Source organism: Chiloscyllium plagiosum, chromosome 1 (genome assembly GCF_004010195.1).
Source record: "Chiloscyllium plagiosum isolate BGI_BamShark_2017 chromosome 1, ASM401019v2, whole genome shotgun sequence".
Taxonomy (NCBI): domain Eukaryota; kingdom Metazoa; phylum Chordata; class Chondrichthyes; order Orectolobiformes; family Hemiscylliidae; genus Chiloscyllium; species Chiloscyllium plagiosum.
Window position 1 is genome coordinate 89,437,534 of NC_057710.1, and position 18,029 is coordinate 89,455,562.

The 18,029-nt window shown below is 39.9% G+C and overlaps 1 protein-coding gene across 14 annotated transcripts in view; it reads left to right on the forward strand.

Moving 5' to 3' along the window:
• fryl (furry homolog, like) overlaps positions 1-18,029 on the forward strand; it is a 474,538-nt gene that overhangs the window by 416,670 nt on the left and 39,839 nt on the right. For all 14 annotated transcript variants that reach the window (XM_043691269.1, XM_043691279.1, XM_043691242.1 and 11 more), the window contains 3 exons: positions 5,671-5,878; positions 9,103-9,252; positions 10,143-10,241. In XM_043691269.1, coding sequence (XP_043547204.1) covers positions 5,671-5,878; positions 9,103-9,252; positions 10,143-10,241 — 457 coding nt within the window. The remainder of the gene's footprint in view (positions 1-5,670; positions 5,879-9,102; positions 9,253-10,142; positions 10,242-18,029) is intronic.

Here is an 18,029-nt window from a genome sequence, read left to right on the forward strand (position 1 = left end):
CAGACTGGGATCACGGATAGTTAGGTCAGGATCACGGTGAAGCAGACTGGGATCACATTTAATTAGGTCAGGATCACAGTGAACCAGACTGGGATCACGGATAGTTAGTCTCCTCCGACCTATCACCCTCACCTTGACCTCTTTCCACCTATCACATTTCCAACGCCCCTCCTCCAAGTCCCTCCTCCCTACCTTTTATCTTCTCCTGCTGAACACTCTCTGCTCATTCCTGAAGGGCATGTGCCCGAAACGTCGAATCTTCTGTTCCCTAGATGCTGCCTGACCTGCTGTGCTGTTCCAGCAATAAAGTTTCAGCTTTGATCTCCAGCGTCTGCAGACCTCACTTTCTCCTCTTCACACGTTTAATGCATTGTCTGAGCTGAGATGACACATTATAAAATAAGCTGATGACACCTTGAGAATGTAATTCTGGGATTTACATATTAAAGAACCTAAACCAACATATCCCATTGGGCACCGCACAACAATGAGCAGACAGGAGGGTTCCCTCACAATTGGGGAACACTTCAGTGGTCCAGGACATTCAGCCTCGGAGCTTCGGATGACCATCCTCCAAGGCGGACTTCGGTACAGGCAGCAGAGAAAAGTGGCCGAGCAGAGGCTGATAGCTAAGTTCAGTGCCCATAGGGAGGGCCTCAACCGGGACCTTGGGTTCATGTCACATTACAGGTGACCACCATTGCACTATACACACACACAGATACTCCTACACACACAAACTCTCACACACACACACAGGCACTCCTATACACACATACACACGGACGCGCACACAGACCCACACACACACTCCCACACTCACATGCACCCCCTCACAGATGTAAGACACTCTGCACTCACTGCGCACACACACATGCACTTCCTGACACTCACAACCCCCAACCCAGACAGACACACACAAACACAGACAAAAACCCACATGCACACACATATTTTGTGGGGTGAATTTGTACTTGCTGGGTTACATTGTACTTTTCTCAAAAACTGCATGCATTCATGTAGAACTCTGAGCTCAAAAACTGCATGAATTTATGTAAAACTCCGTTATCTCACTTTTTAGATTAGAATCAATCTAAACATCATGGAATGGACAGAGAACACAAGGGGCCAACACCTTCAACATATTGTCTAGCTATCACCATTGTTAACAGCTAACCCGAGAATGCACCTTTTTAAAAAAAAGGTTTTGTGATTTACACATGAAAGAAGTGAAACTATCACTCTATTCTAACAGATGAAAGACTTAACAATCAATTTTTCAATGTATAATTTCAGTTACATCACTCTGTAAATTTTTGCTATAAATTCTGTGTGTTAGGATTGAGCCCTCCACTACCACCTGATGAAGGAGCGTCGCTCCGAAAGTTAGTGTGCTTCCAATTAAACCGGTTGGACTATAGCCTGGTGTTGTGTGATTTTTACCAAGATATTGGTATGATGTGGACCACAATCCCTGGCTGTTCAATCTCCCCTGAAGAACTTTATGTACAATTACAGAAATGTGACAGTACAAAAGTGGCATTCGGGCTACTGTGGTCACCAGTTCTTCAAATGAGTTTTTTGACTTAGTGCCATTCTCCTATCTTTTCTCATATGTTTGCGCATTCAATGTCTACTTCAAAATAAAAACCATACAATGCTCACTTGAATGCTTCAGTTGTCTGATGAAGGGCTTATACCCGAAATGTCGACTCTCCTGCTCCTCGGATGCTGCCTGAGCTACTGTGCTTTTCCAGCCCCACATTTTCGACTCTGCGTTCTACAGTTTCAAGATTGATGGGTCACCTTGTTGAATATTTTTTACAGAACATGACAGGGTGGATGTAGGAAAAGTATCTTATTCAGCTAAAATTAATGGACATATTCACTGGATGAGGGGCCGGCCATTTAAGACTGAATTGAGGGATTTCTTCACTCAGCAGGTGGTAACTATTTGGAATTGTATATTCCAAAGAGTTGTGAAAGCTGGAGCATTAAACATGTCAAGACAAAAGTTGACAGATTGCTGGAGACTAATGGCATCAAAGAATATGGAGGTAGTATCGTTTTCTTGCACTGAGGTTGATAATCGGTGATGATCTAATTGAATGGTAAAAGGGGGGAAGGTTTACAGGAGATGTCGGAGGCACGTTGTTTTAATACAGAGGTGAACGTGAAGACTCGAATACAATAGCACCATTTTAGAGGAAGTGCATAGAGAGATAAAGATTGCATAGGGGCAAAGGTTTTTAATTTCAAAATGTTCTAGTATGCTAAACTGGTCAGATGGCTTACTCCTGATACTGCGTTCCTGAAACCCCCTATCAATTATCCTCTGCCCTTCCTGATGCCAACTTACCTTATTTCCACCATGACTAAACCCCAAAAGATTTTTAAAAAACTTTTTTTTAATGTTCACTCGTGGCACTAGGGCGTTGCTGGTTGGGTTGATATTACCCTCCGTTGTATTCCTGCATGAGCTATGGTTGACATCATATACTGAAAATGTGTTCCATTCGTTTGTCTTTCGGGTTCAACATATTTCCATACTTTACATTTTGAAATATGAGTTGGTTGAAGAAGCATGCAATGAACATCTCTTTGGTCTCTGTGAAATTGAGAACATTTACAACCTCAAAAATATATTTTTGAATACACTTGATTATAGCACAGAGGAAGTCATTTGACTCATTGGATCTATGCCAGTGCTTGAAAGGCTAGGGAAACAAACCCATTATCTTGCTCCATTCCCATATTCCAACATTGGTCCTTTTAGTTATTCTTCATCTCCACAACCAACATGATCATACGCAGCAGCTACCAAGTAATCATCACTTGTGTGTAAAGAAAGTCTTCCCCACAGCTACGTGGTCCTGAATTGCAGTAAACGTTAGTGTCTCACTGTAAACTTTGTCAAAGATATCAAGGGCTTCCTTTTATCTTCTGTTTTTAGAGTTACTTCTTGATCTTTCATAAGAAACTGCAAAAACAAAATTCAGAATGCATTCCACTCCTGATTGGTCAGGATAGAAAACAATACTATTGATAGACTGTTACTTACTCTCCTTGTTGCTAATTCATCAGTTTTATTGAACATTTGAACAAAAGGCCTGTCTCTCCTGTGGAGTCCATAGGTTTTCAGAAAAAGGGACGATGTGCCAGATAACATGTAGCTAAGGATAGTCAAACTAATAGCAAAGGTAGCAATTGCAAGGGTGGCATGGTGGCATAGTGGTTAGCACTGCTGCCTCACAGCGCCAGAAACCCAGGTTCAATTCCCACTTCAGGCAACTGTCTGTGTGGAGTTTGCACATTCTCCCCGTGTCTGCGTGGGTTTCCCCCAAGGTGCTCTGGTTTCCTCCCACAATCCAAAAAAAATGTGCAGGTTACGTGAATTACCCATAGTGTTAGGTGGAGGGTTTGGGTGGGTTGCTGTTCGGAGGGTTGGTGTGGACTTGTTGGGCCGAAGGGCCTGTTTCCATACTGTAAGTAATCTAGTCTAAATGTTTACAATTCCTGTAATGTCTCTGCAAAAAACAAACTCTCTGCTGCTCTTCCACTGCATATTTTGTAAAGACCTTTAAACTATGGAACCAGTTCTCTCCCTCAGCATTCCTTTCCTCCTACACTTTTAGGCCCTGTCTTGCCTGAACCTAAACACTGCTGTTTGATTTGTCTCAGCATCCTCCTTTTCAACCTTGATGCCCTGCACTTTTGGTATCACTAAGATTTATTATAAAATTTCTGTAACTGTTTGATGAAAGATCTTGAAATTTGGCATCCAGCGTATGTAACCCTCCTTGTTGTGACATTCAATAGAAAAACCAGCCAGTTTAAACCAAAACAAAACTGCCCCTTCCTCAATGCAGCAGTTATTCAGCTCTGCAGTAACTGAAACAATAGAAACTGATAGTTTTATTGCTTTGTTCTAAGATCATTCATTGTTTCTATTCTGTCCAAATATTTAATCCCATCATTGCATAGACACAATGTGAAAGATAATGAACAACTGATTGACCTTCATACATAGAGCAGGTGTAGTGAAACAACTCATTCTGAGTATAATGGAAATAAGTGATTGATATATCAATTAACAGTAAAAGATAGATGGCCAAGAGATGTGAAGGAACTTCACAAATGTGAAACCCATTAAATTGATTGAGCTTGTAAATTGACATCCTTTGATGCATCAACCTCTTGAAGTAGACCCTACTTAAGATAATTAAGAATACTGTCTACGACAGCAAAAGGTCTTATGCCTTTTGCAGAAGAAAATATTTTACATAGTGCAATACAGCTTTCAACTGCGTCTATATGCAGCTAATCTGCCAGCTAAGGCACAGATGCTGTTCGACTGCACTTGAAACAAAGTGCTGTTTAGCATTTGTAGAAATGTTACCTGCATTAAGTAGGAACAGTCTCAGATATATTTACTCTGCATGTTTTGTAAGAATTTTCAGTAAACTTGAACAGTGAGTATTTTTTATGGAAATTTCTGAATTTTTTTATCATGGGTAGATTTCCTACATTTTCTTGCTTTTTCTGGAATGAAAACCACATTGGGTTAAAAAATTTATTCATGTCTTTTAAATTTTCACAAAATCTTCCTAATGGTGGATTTGAATTTAAAAAAATAATTTAATCAGTGTGTTGATTTTTGTATGAAGGAAAAGGTTCTGTGAACTGATATATAAATACTTTATTCTGATAGAGGAAAGTTGCATCTAATAAGAGCCGATGTCAAAATACATTGTCTAAGCCTGCAGCTTTATTGTCACTTTCTACTATGTCTTTCAGGATTTCCGTGATATTACTGCAACAACAAAAAATGTTTATCTTTCAGAGAATGCTGTCATGACAGTGGTGGTTCTCACATCTCAAATGATTACTTATAATATGTAAAATTAGAATGATTTTACAGGAATTCTTTGTGTACTATTGGAATAGTTACAAAAGAAAATCCAAAATCACCTTTTCAACTATTCTGCAAACTGCAACATTGCTGTCATCGTTTAAGCAATGTATCCTGCATATATTCGTTCCTCAATCCTTTTTACAGCTCCTTGCTGCCCTGAATCACAGCATTGTTATCTTTCAAACAAACAAGTGAGAAGACCTAGAACACTGACTACTCCTTTCTTGCCTCAATATAACCTACCTGGCATGTGCAGAATAATGAAATGAGTTCTGTCCTTTTACCTGTGTTAAAATGTCAGTCGGAGGTCAAGTTTCACATAGATTACCCCTTTTAATTTGATAATCCAGTTACCAGCTGCCAAGAATAATATAAAGTATGCCTTTCTTGAGTTAAACTCGCAGTGCACTTTATATTCTGAAGAAACAACCAAAGGATCAGGACAGCAAGTGCTGAATTTCGATGTAGTAACTTTAGCAAAATGTTCTCTTAAATAATATGAACCTTTTTGCAATTTGTAAAGGAAAAATTGTATACTTCTGCATGCTTTTAATATAAATGAGGGAAAATGTGTCAATTACAAAACTGAGCTATTGAAAAATATAATCAAACATTACATCACTGTTTTGCTGTGTGATCACAAAAGCATATTGCAGGATTATAAAAAAACTCAAAGAGATTGGTTTTTCTAGACACCCAATGACCTGTCTAATAAACTGAATAGATTTGAGCATCTGCTTTGTATCTATTTTCAGTCAAGATGAAGGAGACCAGGAAGAGTTTCCTGAGATTCAAGCCTCACCACCACCATCACCTTTCCTTTCTGCAATCTTGTCTGCTTTTCAACCAGTGGCTTATGAGGATGAGGAAGAAGCCTGGCGTTGCCACGTCAACCAAATGCTGTCAGATACAGATGGATCTTGTGCAGTCCATACTTTTCATGTGTTCTCTAGACTGTTTCAGGTCAGTGATCTATTGCCAGATGATAAGTATTTTTTGATGACAGTTGTGGTGGATTCACAGCAAGTTGTTTGCTTTAAAGTTCCAAAGTTGTTGAAACTGAATCTGTCAGTTGGAAGGCACTAACTGATATCATTTAAGTCCCCCATTACTAAAAGTGATTTAAAGATCTTACTGACAGGAGAATGGATTCTGCTATTTATGCACCTGAGGATGTGAGAGCCTCTTGAACAACTATAATTTAGCTAACCGTTTGTTTTCAAAATAAAACACTGTCTCTTAGAGCAGTGTTTTTGGAAAACGCCAGAAGGCACCATTACATATTGCACAATAAGTGAAAAAAAATTGTTTCTTCATTCTGTGACAGAGGTACTGTATGCTTGTTGCAATATATCCTTGCCAATTTCATCAGGATTACGCATGTGCAGCAAGTTCAGTGTGTGGTATTCATTGATCCTTTTGTAATATCCCACATTAATGAAACTTACATTTATATGGCACCTTTAATATGGGACAGTGCCCCATGGTGCTTCACTGAATCATAATTAAGTAAAATCTGGATAATGAGGCCAAGCAGGAGACATTAGGAGAGATGGTAAAAGCTTGTGCACATAGGTAGCTTTAAAGGAGAAAAAGCTTACAGGGAGGATTCTTGGGGTAGCCTGACCACGGCTGGCAAAAGAGTGAGATATGCAGAAGGCTGCAGTAGTGCATTCTGAGAAGTTATACAATTAGAGGCTTTAAAGAGAGTTTAAACCATGAAATTATTTAAACTTGACAGTGAGAATATTAAATAAAAGGCAAGGGTGTATCAAGATCTAATGTAGGTTATGAATTACACGTAATCTGCACCATGAAATGAGCTAAATGTTTGGAGAATAAAGAACATAGTCTAACTAGGAATACATTGTGTGGTTGAGTCTGAATTTGGCAATAGCATACTATGGATTTCAGCAGCAAAGAGGGTCAGGTCCTGAAGGTGGACGTAAATCCTCTTTATGGTGGAGAAATTGTGTGGTCAGGAAGTCAGCTTGTGTCATTTTGATGTCAAGATTGCAAAAACACTGGTTCAACCTTAGACCCCAGACAGTGAATGAGAGGAAATTGATAGAAGGCTAGAGGTAGTGATTTTGGAACATAGATAGAAACGAGCATAATATGACTTTGTGAATCCTTACTCCATCATTCACTGCAATTATGGGTGATGTTGGGCTTCAGCTCCAATTTCTCATCTGCTCCCCACATCCCTTGACTTCCTCATAGACAAAAATATATCTATCTCAGCCTTAAGTGACTTCATTGATTATCAGTCCACAGTCTCTGAAGGGAAGAATTTCAAAGATTCATATTGTTTAAGTCAATAAATATCTGCACCCCTCACTCCCAAATTGTTGGCCCCTTGACCTAAAGCTGTGCCCCTCTCTTCTAGATTTGCCAATCAGGGAAACAAACTCTTAGTGTCTATCCTGACAATCCACCTTTATAATCTTGAATCGTTCAATGTGATCACCTCTATTCTGCTTAACTCTAGAGAAGATGGATCCAATTTCAAGGAAGTTACAGATAGTATTATATTGAATAAAAAGGCATTTAATGATGCAAGTATTACTAACAAAATTGAGTTTTATAAGTATTTTAGAAATCAGCAAAGGAACACCAAAACATTAATTAAAAGGGGAGAGAAAGGTTATGAAAGTAAACAAGCCAGTAAAATAAAATGTTCTAAGAGTTTTTACAAGTTTATAAAAGAAGAGAGTAGGTGAACGTTGGTCCCTTCAAAGCATAGGCTGGATAAGTCAGCAATGTTCTTAAATAAACTATGATCATAGTGGGAACAACTGCTTTCCGATAATTGGTGCTGCTCCCCTATGAATGGATTGTCATTTCTCTACACCACCTTTAAGCCACATACTTAATGCTTTCATTTGTATTAACAAATGCCAATTTCTTGTGACTCGGGTAATAATTCAGAGATGATTACCTCTGTGGATCTTCTTTCTAATTTAACCTCCAGATGCTCATACTCCCTCAGCAGAAGTTCTTTCTTCTTTCTATCTATAACATGGTACCCACTTGCACCTTGACAACTGGATCCAAGTTGTTCCCTCGCACAAAGGGATATTCTACTCGACACTATGACAGCAAAACAACCTTTTGAGATTTAAACTTTCTGATGCAGAAAGCAGTATCTATCCCTCTAACTATACTGTCCTCTGCTTCTGTTACATTCCCTTTTGTTCCCTGCACCATGTTCAGTTAGCTCATCTCTGCAGACCACACTAGCTGCAAGAACCTCAAACCTGTGGGACAATTATTGGAGTTAAAATTCTTTCTCTGGTGCCTTCTGGATCTCTACACATGTGTTACACAGTCATCCCTTCCTGTCCCTTATCACGAGTCTAAGAGGTGTAACTCTACTGGAAGAAAGTGTCCAGGTAACCTCCCACTCCCTGGTGCATCATATGTCATTGAGGCAAGTTTGCCACATATAAGACTGAATCTTAGACAGGCAATTAATGAAAATTGAGCTGTAAAGTCATGATGATGGGGATCTTGGCAGTGTTTGAAGACTGGTGAAGAATTAGTACTCATGTCAGTAGCACATGTGTAAGCTGATCACATTCCTTTGGCTGTTTTGGAGCAGTACGTGGAGGGGCAACAGTACATCAGTGGAAAAGATGTGGGATGAGATAATTGGGCCCTTGCTAGAAATATTTCTGACAACGTTCAGTAGGTTTGAGTGGAACCAAGAGAAGGCAGCCAAGTTACATTGAACATTGGGAGAGGATCACTTGAGAAGGGTGGTGTTGACCATATCAGAGACTGCAGAGGATTTGGGGAAATTTGAAAACATGGGGAGGAGAAATCCCTTAGAGGCAACAAATTCAATGTGCCAAATTATTCCTGATGTTAAAGGTGGAAGGTAAGAAACTTAATGAAAAGAATAGGTAGTGCAAAGTAGAAGCGAGAGGTTGCCTTTGTTCTTCAGGATTATTCTGGAGCAGTGAGTATTTTTAGCATTGAATGAGGTACAAAAACACCTGATAGTTTTTTAATACATGTCTGATTTGTGTACCAACTAATTTATTACTAAACTCGGACATTGCTTTGAAGCCAAACACACACTTTCTTCAATATATATAATCCTAAATCTAAAAGTGTTTCCAATATAATATGACTGACACTGGGTGATAATGTTGTTGAAAACTGATTCTTTTTTTCTACAGAACATTCAGAAAAAATTCTGTGCCATAACTCATGATTCAGTCAGTCATCTGGGGGACAGCCTGCAGAGGATTGGGTCAAAGTTCAAGAGCTCATTAGAAGTAATGATGATGTGTTCAGATTGTCCTACTGTATTTGTGGATGCTGAAACTGTAAGTTTTTTTTAGACTTTTCCGGTAATAAGATTAATAACAATTGTAAAAACACGGTTTATACTAATTTTATGCCTGTAATACTATGCTATTTTTATTATAGAATAGTTACAACTTAATCACATTCATTCATATAGCTGTATTCCAGAAAATGCATGATGCGATTCTTAAAAGTAATGCTTCAAAGTAGTTTGCTATTCATTTTTATGAGCAGCTTTCTGATATTTCATAAATTGTAAAATCAAACGTAATATTCTCAAGTTACTTTCTTTATCTTTAACTCTTCACCGGTTGGCCGTGTATTGGGAAACGTCAAACTGACGAATGATGATGTGAAAATCTAGCACTTATACTAAATCAAGTGATGACTACAGATAATGTTTAAATACAAAAATGCTTTGCAACTACCTTGGAAATCACCAAAAGTTAGCTGGAGCCTGTTTACGGTAGCAAAAGTAACATTTTGATTATAATGATGGCAATCTGCAAAATTAAATTCTGTTTTTAAAATCCCACTTAGGTTTTTTTTTGTTTTGTTATTTTCATTTTTAAAAAATCTTTCTTCCCTATCTCTCCCTAACCTCATCCAGAGATGTGACAGGATTATGTCCATGCATTACTCAACATAGGAAAGTCCACACAATCAGCTTCCAGTCATTGAATTGGTCAAGGAGAGTTGCGTAGGATAATTTACCTCTCTTCTTGATTATGGGCACAAATAGAGGAACCAGAATTACAAACACAGAATTATAGTGTTAACTCACTGAGCAATTCTGTTTATTAGTCTCTCCAGCATAAATGTACATTTTAAATTTTAATATATATTTAATATAAATTTTAATTTATATTCAAAATGTATAAAGTTAACAATTTTTGTTTGTTTCATACAGCTTGTTTCATGTGGATTGTTAGAGACTTTAAAGTTTAGTGTATTGGAGCTACAAGAACACTTGGATACCTACAATGCCAAAAGAGAGGGAGCTGAACAGGTAAGCTGTAGAAATCATCCTTTGCTTAAATCAGTCAAAACAAAGTGGCAATTGTGGCAATCTTTACAGAGGTCACACTTGCTCTGATGTTGAGATGAAGCATTTAAAAAGTGTGGAACTTTGAAAGGAAAAGAAAACGTAATACAGCAGTTTCCTTTCACATCTCTTTCTACTGTTAACCTAGTAAATATGTTCCAGAACACCTTGGAATTGCTAAATGCAATGTACGTTTATCGTATCGTTGTAAAGAATTTCTCTACTTTTTAGAATGCAAATTATTGGGAATATGCAGTGGAATGAAAACTTAGAATGATGTAAAATTTGAGAAGCAGTAGTCTTGGTTTTATTTATAAAATTTGTTCTGCCTGTACTAACTAAAGAAAAACTTAGATCATGTTTCAATTTTTTCGTAATCCCAATCCAAAGGAAGTGTCAATTGAAAATGGTGCAAATATCTTTTGCCCTGATAGTGCAGTTCCTCTTTAGGATCACAGGAGTTCAGAATTAACGCTATTGTCATGCATCAAAAGAAAAAGTGTATGGTGACTATTGTAAAGAGTCAAAGCATTTGTCCTGAGTGAAAGTAAATGCCAGAAAAATAAATAACATGCCCAAAAGCGTGGTAAATAAGATTTAGATCAGGATACTGGGGAGATAGTGATGCAGTGGCAGTGTCACTAATCTACTTAGCTAGAACGCCTAGCTATTGTTCTGGTGATGAGAGTTTGAATGCCATCGTGACAGATTGTGTGAAAATTAATTTCAGTGAAAACTAGTTTGGATTAACAGCTAACTTAATGACGACCATATAACTATTGACAATTGCTGTTAAAAACTGATCTGATTCATTGTTGTCCTTTAGGGAAGGAAGTGTGCTGTCCTCATCAAGTGCAATATTGTATAGCATTTTATGTATCATAGTGACTATGTTGGATAATCCATAAAAAGAGTTGTGTGAATAACTATGTAAGATTCAGTGCTCCTGTAGAAAGATGTACAGGCTTGCTATTTCCTGTTCATTAATAGCTCACAACTGCAGATCTAAAATTTTGAAATCTCACATAAAACTAGCCTGCATCTTTTAAAAAGAAGATCCATTGTTGTCAAAGCAGGTGCTGGAAATTGTGCATGAATTTAATCTGCTCTCAGAAACAGTGAGAATTCACAGCATGTGGGAGACAGTAGGTTCCAATGTTTTTGGATATTCCATTGAAGTTCTTGATAGAGGAGGAGTGATCTGCAGGGGTTAAGAGGTCCTCCAGATATTGGTCAAAAGGTAATTAGGGCAGATGGCCACTGTGGAAGTCATGACAAGGAAGCAAGCCCCAAGGACTTGACTGTGATGCTGAAAGTTCAAAAATCTCCTGCAAGTAGTCAAGGTCAGTGAATATGTCTTAAAATGTCATAGTCAATCAATGATTGAATCACCAGCTTTAGGCACCACTCACTGCCCCATGTCTGCCGGGGACAGGACTCATCCTTATCATCATTCACACTGCTACTTACCTGACACCCACATCTCCCAGCTTGCATACACCGCCAATAATTCAATCACAAAAACTACATCACCCAAGTAGATTGTACAGCACTAATTTCCATATTTTAATCTGTATCCAGACAAGATGGCACACATCTTAAGCAGCAAAAGTTATGCTGAAGGGGACTTGTACACCTGCCCCTGTGGAAGTTGTGGTGCTAATTACATTCACATGTTGTGGACCCATTCATGCTGAAGATACTTTTGCTATTTCCATTGCAGCACAAACACAGTCACTTATCTTGTAGGGGAAGTTTAGATAGTTTATAACCATATGTGAATTAGTGTGCAAAGGAGCTTGCATTGTCACAGCAACCAGCAGCCAGGGGAGTGGCACTGCCTCCTTGGAGCACAACCGAACTGTCCTTGACTTTGATTATAACCTGATTTTAGTATTATATATTTTAGTGTTATGTTCTTGTGTCCTGCTGAGGCACAATAGATAGAGAGCATTGAAGATGCACTTTTGTAAGAAGTCTGAACATCTTTGTTTCTGAAGGAACTTAACTGGTGTTACTGAATCTAAGAATATAGAGAATTCCTAAAGGCAGGGAGAGGTCATTTGGCCCATGGAGCATGCAAAGTGCATCCCATCCCCATAACCCCATACAGGGTTTTTACCATAACTAATGCACCTAGCCTGCACATCCCTGGACGCTGCAGGACAATTTTTAGCATGGCCAATTGACCTAATCTGCACGTCTTTGGACTGTGTGAGGAATCCAGAGCACCCAGAGAAAACCCATTTAGGTACTGACATAAGGTCCAAACTCCACACAAACAGTCTCCCATAATTGAAATCAAACTTAAATCCCTGGTGCTGTGAGGCAGCAGTGCTCGCCACTGTGCAACCCTATCTGGGGCAGGCCTGAATTCATTGCATTTATACAGGAGAACCAATTGAAATATGTACATCAGGAAAGAGGCCTGCAGCAAGTGGCTGATCTATTAAAACTACATTAACAGTATGAAGGTACAGCAACCATTGAGCATAAAATAAGGAACCCAATAATTTAGAATATTCAAAGCTCTTGGACATATGCTGTTTGCATCGTTGCTTCAGTTTAACTGAAGAAAATCCAGGCTCGAAAGAGGGTCCAAATGAAATATCAAAATCTATATTTATCAGCAATCAGGATGGCTCCAAAACTTAGTAAGTTAATTCAGAGAATGGTGTGCCTAGAGGGCACATGAATTGAGATTTAAATGATGAAAGGATTGGATGCAATCCAGTTTTGCTGCATTATTTCAAATGGACAGGGATGGTGGAATTCAAGGTCATTCCTCCGATAAAACCTATATGCAAAGTGTTCAGTGAGCTGCCAGGGAATATTTCTTTGCAGAGCCACTACAAACTGCCAGGATATGGTGAAAGGAAATTGTTTCAGTACTTTGAAGAAAACCTTGACATATAACGAGTCATGTAAAAAAGGAGGGAACTGCTAACGGCTCTGCAGTGAATCTGGTAATCCCCATATAAATGCATCTTAGCTTTGCATCACCTCAAATTCTCTAAGGTTTCCAAACTATGCACCTCAACTGGCACCTTGATTGTGACAGCCTTCCAACCTATTTTAAAAAATATTTTCTAACCAACCTGTTCAGGGACATTTTTACACATCTCTGGAGCAAGTGAAATTTGAACCCAGGCCCTCTGTCTCAAAGCTAAGATACACTGCCACTGCCCCACTAGAACTTCCTTGCATCTCATACGATGATGATTTCCAACATGGTGGTCAACTCTGCATCAGGTATTGCCTGTTGAGATTCAGGAGTCCCACTGTGACAAGGCAGTTTCTACTGCATTTGCTCCAGAGGAAGGTAGTGAGCTAGGAACGTTCTTGATTAGGTCTGTTGGTTCATACTCATTGGTTTAAATCTAACAGCTTCATACTGAACATGTGCGAAGTGACAAAGAAAATTCCTGATTGGTTTGAGAGTAATAGTGCTGTAATGGAATTTCTGATTAAAGCCAAGCTTAATTACATGGAAGATCCAAGCAAAAAGACTTTGAATACGCAGAGAACTAGTTAAGGTCAAAAGTCCAATAAATTGCTCGGCAGTGCTCCAGTGACTGGTTGTAATATTGTCAGAATATCCCAGGTACCCTTTTACACAGGAAATGCTAGGGGCTTGGATGGAGGGATCAAAAGGTAAGAAATCCATGAAAGAAAACAACTCAATTGAAATCAAAGGTAGTGAACACATCACAGATTCTAATAAACATTGGAGAGATAGATGGAACTCACTTTCAGTTGTTCTCCAGGAAGTACATGCATTGTGAAAACTCTAGATATCCTAGAAAGCTTGCCTGTCTTGGCAGAGTTGGATATCAGCCCACTGTAAAGTAACTTAACAAGGCCCTGACTCGCTTGCATTAGGCAAAGCTATGTATGATGTTGTGCAACCTGAGCTCATCAAGTATAGGAAGCCATCGCTCCTGTATTATCTACACACATTTTGGTGTTTCTTCAAAAGGGAAGGGCCTATGCCCCAGGTGATGGTGCTGACGGTCAGTTAAACAATCAAATGGATTGAGAACCCACTGCTAGTCAAGTCTGAAGCATTTGCAACAATTTCAGGCAGAAACAGTAAGACAATTCAACCTTCTCATGAGGTCCCCAGCCTTAGAGATGGCAGTCTTCCATCTAAGCTGCCTGGCCACTGGGAGGTCCTGGGCACACCAAATTAACCGAGGCATTGGAACAACCACAGAAATTGCTGGAAAAACTCAGCAGGTCTGGTAGTATCAGAACTGTTCAGAGAGAGGGTCACTTGACCCGGAACATTAACATCTCTCTCCACAGGTGCTGCCGACCTCATAGAGTCATAGAGATGTACAGCATGGAAACAGACCCTTCGGTCCAACATGTCAATGCCGACCAGATATCCCAACCCAATCTAGTCCCACCTGCCAGCACTCAGCCCCTATCCCTCCAAACCCTTCCTATTCATATACCCATCCAAATGCCTCTTAAATGTTGCAATTGTACCAGCCTCCACCACTTCCTCTGGCAGCTCATTCCATACACGTACCACTCTGTGTGAAAAGGTTGCCCTGTAGGTCTCTTTTATATCTTTCCCCTCACATCCTAAACGTATGCCCTATAGTTCTGGACGCCCCGACCCCAGGAGAATGACTTTGCCTATTTACCCTAACCATGCCCCTTATAATTTTGTAAACCTCTATAATGTCGTCCCTCAGCCTCCGACAGTCCAGGAAAAAAGCTCCAGCCTGGTAAGCCTCTCCCTATAGCTCAAATCCTCCAACCCTGGCAACATCCGTATAAATCTTTTCTGAACCCTTTCAAGTTTCACAACATCTTTCCGATAGGAAGGAGACCAAAATTGCACAAAATATTCCAACAGTGGCCTAACCAATGTCTTGTACAGCCGTAACATGACCTCCCAACTCCTGTACTCAATACTCTGACCAATAAAGGAAAGCATACCAAGCACTACCTTCACTAGCCTATCTATCTGTGACTCCACTTTGAACCTGCACTCCAAGGTATCTTTGTTCAGCAACACTCCCTAGGACCTTACCATTAAGTGTATAACTCCTGCTAAGATTTGCTTTCCCAAAATGCAGCACCTCGCATTTATCTGAATTAGACTCCCATTTATCTGAATTAAACTCTATCTGCCACTACTCAGCCCATTGGCCCAACTGGTCAAGATCCTGTTGTAGTATGTGGTAACCCTCTTCGCTGTCCACTACACCTCCAATTTTGGTGTCATCTGCAAACTTACTAACTGTACCTCTTATGCTCACATCCAAATCATTTATGTAAATGACAAAAAGTAGGGGACCCAGCACCGATCCTTGTGGCACTCCACTGGTCACAGGCCTCCAGTCTGAAAGACAACCCTCCAACACCACCCTCTGTCTTCTACCTTTGAGCCAGTTCTGTATCCAAATGGCTAGTTCTCCCTGTATTCCGTGAGATCTGACCTTGCTAATCAGTCTCCCATGGAGAACCTTGTCGAATGCCTTACTGAAGTCCATATAGGTCACATCTTCTGCTCTGCCCTCATCAATCCTCTTTGTTACTTCCTCAAAAAACTCAATCAAGTTTGTGAGATATGATTTCCCACGTACAAAGCAATTTTGACTATCCCTAATCATTCCTGCCTTTCCAAATACAAGTGCATCCTGTCCCTCAGGATTCCCTCCAACAACTTGCCCACCACTGACGTCAGGCTCACTGGTCTATAGTTCCCTGGCTTGTCCTTACCACCGTTCTTAAACAGTGGCGCCATGTTAGCCAACCTCCAGTCTACCAGCACCTCACCTGTGACTATCAACGATAGAAATATCTCAGCAAGAGGCCCAGCAATCACTTCTCTAGCTTCCCACAGAGGTCTCGGGTACACCTGATCAGGTCCTGGGGATTTATCCACCTTTACCTATTTCAAGACATCCAGCACTTTCTCCTCTGTAATATGGGCGTTTTGCAAGATGTCACCATCTATTTCCCTACAGTCTATATCTTCCATATCCTTTTCCACAGTAAATACTGATGAAAAATACTCGTTTAGTATCTCCCCCATTTTCTGCAGCTCCACACAAAGGCCGTCTTGCTGATCTTTGAGGGGTCCAGTTCTCTCCCTAGTTACCCTTTAGCCCTTAATGTATTTGTAAAAACTCTTTGGAATATCCTTAATTTTATTTGCCAAAGCTATCTCATGTCCATTTTTTTGCCCTCCTGATTTCCCTCCTACTGCCTTTATACTCTTCTAAGGATTCACTCAATCTATCCTGTCTATACCTTACAAATGCTTCCTTCTTTTTCTTAACCAAACCCTCAATTTCTTTAGTCAGCCAGCATTCCCTATACCTCTCAGCCTTTCCTTTCACCCTGACAGGAATATACTTTCTCTGGATTCTCGTTATCTCATTTCGGAAGGCTTCCCATTTTCCAGCCGTCTCTTGACCTGCGAACATCTGCCCCCAATCAGCTTTCGAAAGTTCTTGTCTAATACCGTCAAAATTCGTCTTTTTCCAATTTAGAACTTCATCTTTTAGATCTGGTCTATCCTTTTCTATCATTATTTTAAATCTCATGGAATTATGGTCGCTGGCCCCAAAGTGCTCCCCCACTGACACCTCAGTCACCTGCCCTGTCTTATTTCCGAAGAGTAAGTCAAGTTTTGCACCTTCTCTAGTAGGTACATCCACATACTGAATCAGAAAATTTTCTTGTACACACTTAACAAATTCCTCTCCATCTAAACCCTTAACACTATGGCAATCCCAGTCGGTGTTTGGAAAGTTAAAATCCCCTATCATAACTACCCTATTATTCTTACAGAAAGCTGAGATCTCTCCATCTAAACCCTTAACACTATGGCAATCCCAGTCGGTGTTTGGAAAGTAAAATCCCCTACCATAACTACCCTATTATTCTTACAGAAAGCTGAGATCTCCTTACGTTTGTTTCTCAATTTCCCTCTGACTTTAGGGGGTCTATAATACAATCCCAATAAGGTGATCATCCCTTTCCTATTTTTCAGTTCCACCCAAATAACGTCCCTGGATGTATTTCTGGGAATATCCTCCCTCAGCACAGCTGTAATGCTATCCCTTGTCAAAAATGCCAATCCCCCTCCCCTCTTGCCTCCCTTTCTATCCTTCCTGTAGCATTTGTATCCTGGAACATTAAGCTGCCTGTCCTGTCCATCCCTGAGCCATGTTTCTGTAATTGCTATGATATCCTAGTCCCATGTTCCTAATTATGCCCTGAGTTCATCTGCCTTCCCTGTTCGGCCCCTTGCATTGAAATAAATGCAGTTTAATTTATTACTCCGACCTTGTCCCTGCCTGCCCTGACTGTTTGACTCGCTTCTTTTCTCAACTGTACCAGTCTCAGATTGATATCTTTCCTCACTATCTCCCTTGGTTTCTTTCCCCCCCCCACCTTACAAGTTTAAATCTGTTGAGCTTTTCCAGCAATTTCTGTTTTTGTTTCTGATCTACAGTCCTTTCAGTTTTTATTTAGCTAAGGCATTGGCTTCGGCTTCCAGCAACTGTTGTCATGCATGGACCTCAGAGGTCCAGAAATTATTGAGAGGAAACAGTGGTCTTCAGTCATTTTGTTTCACTCCATATAACATCAAGAAATTGTAAATGACAATGACTGCTGCAAGTGTAAACTATTCCGGACAGCTGCAACACTGACATGTTGAAAATTGCCCAGGAATTTCCTGTCCATAAAAAAAGGGCAAGTCCAACCTGACCAATTACCATT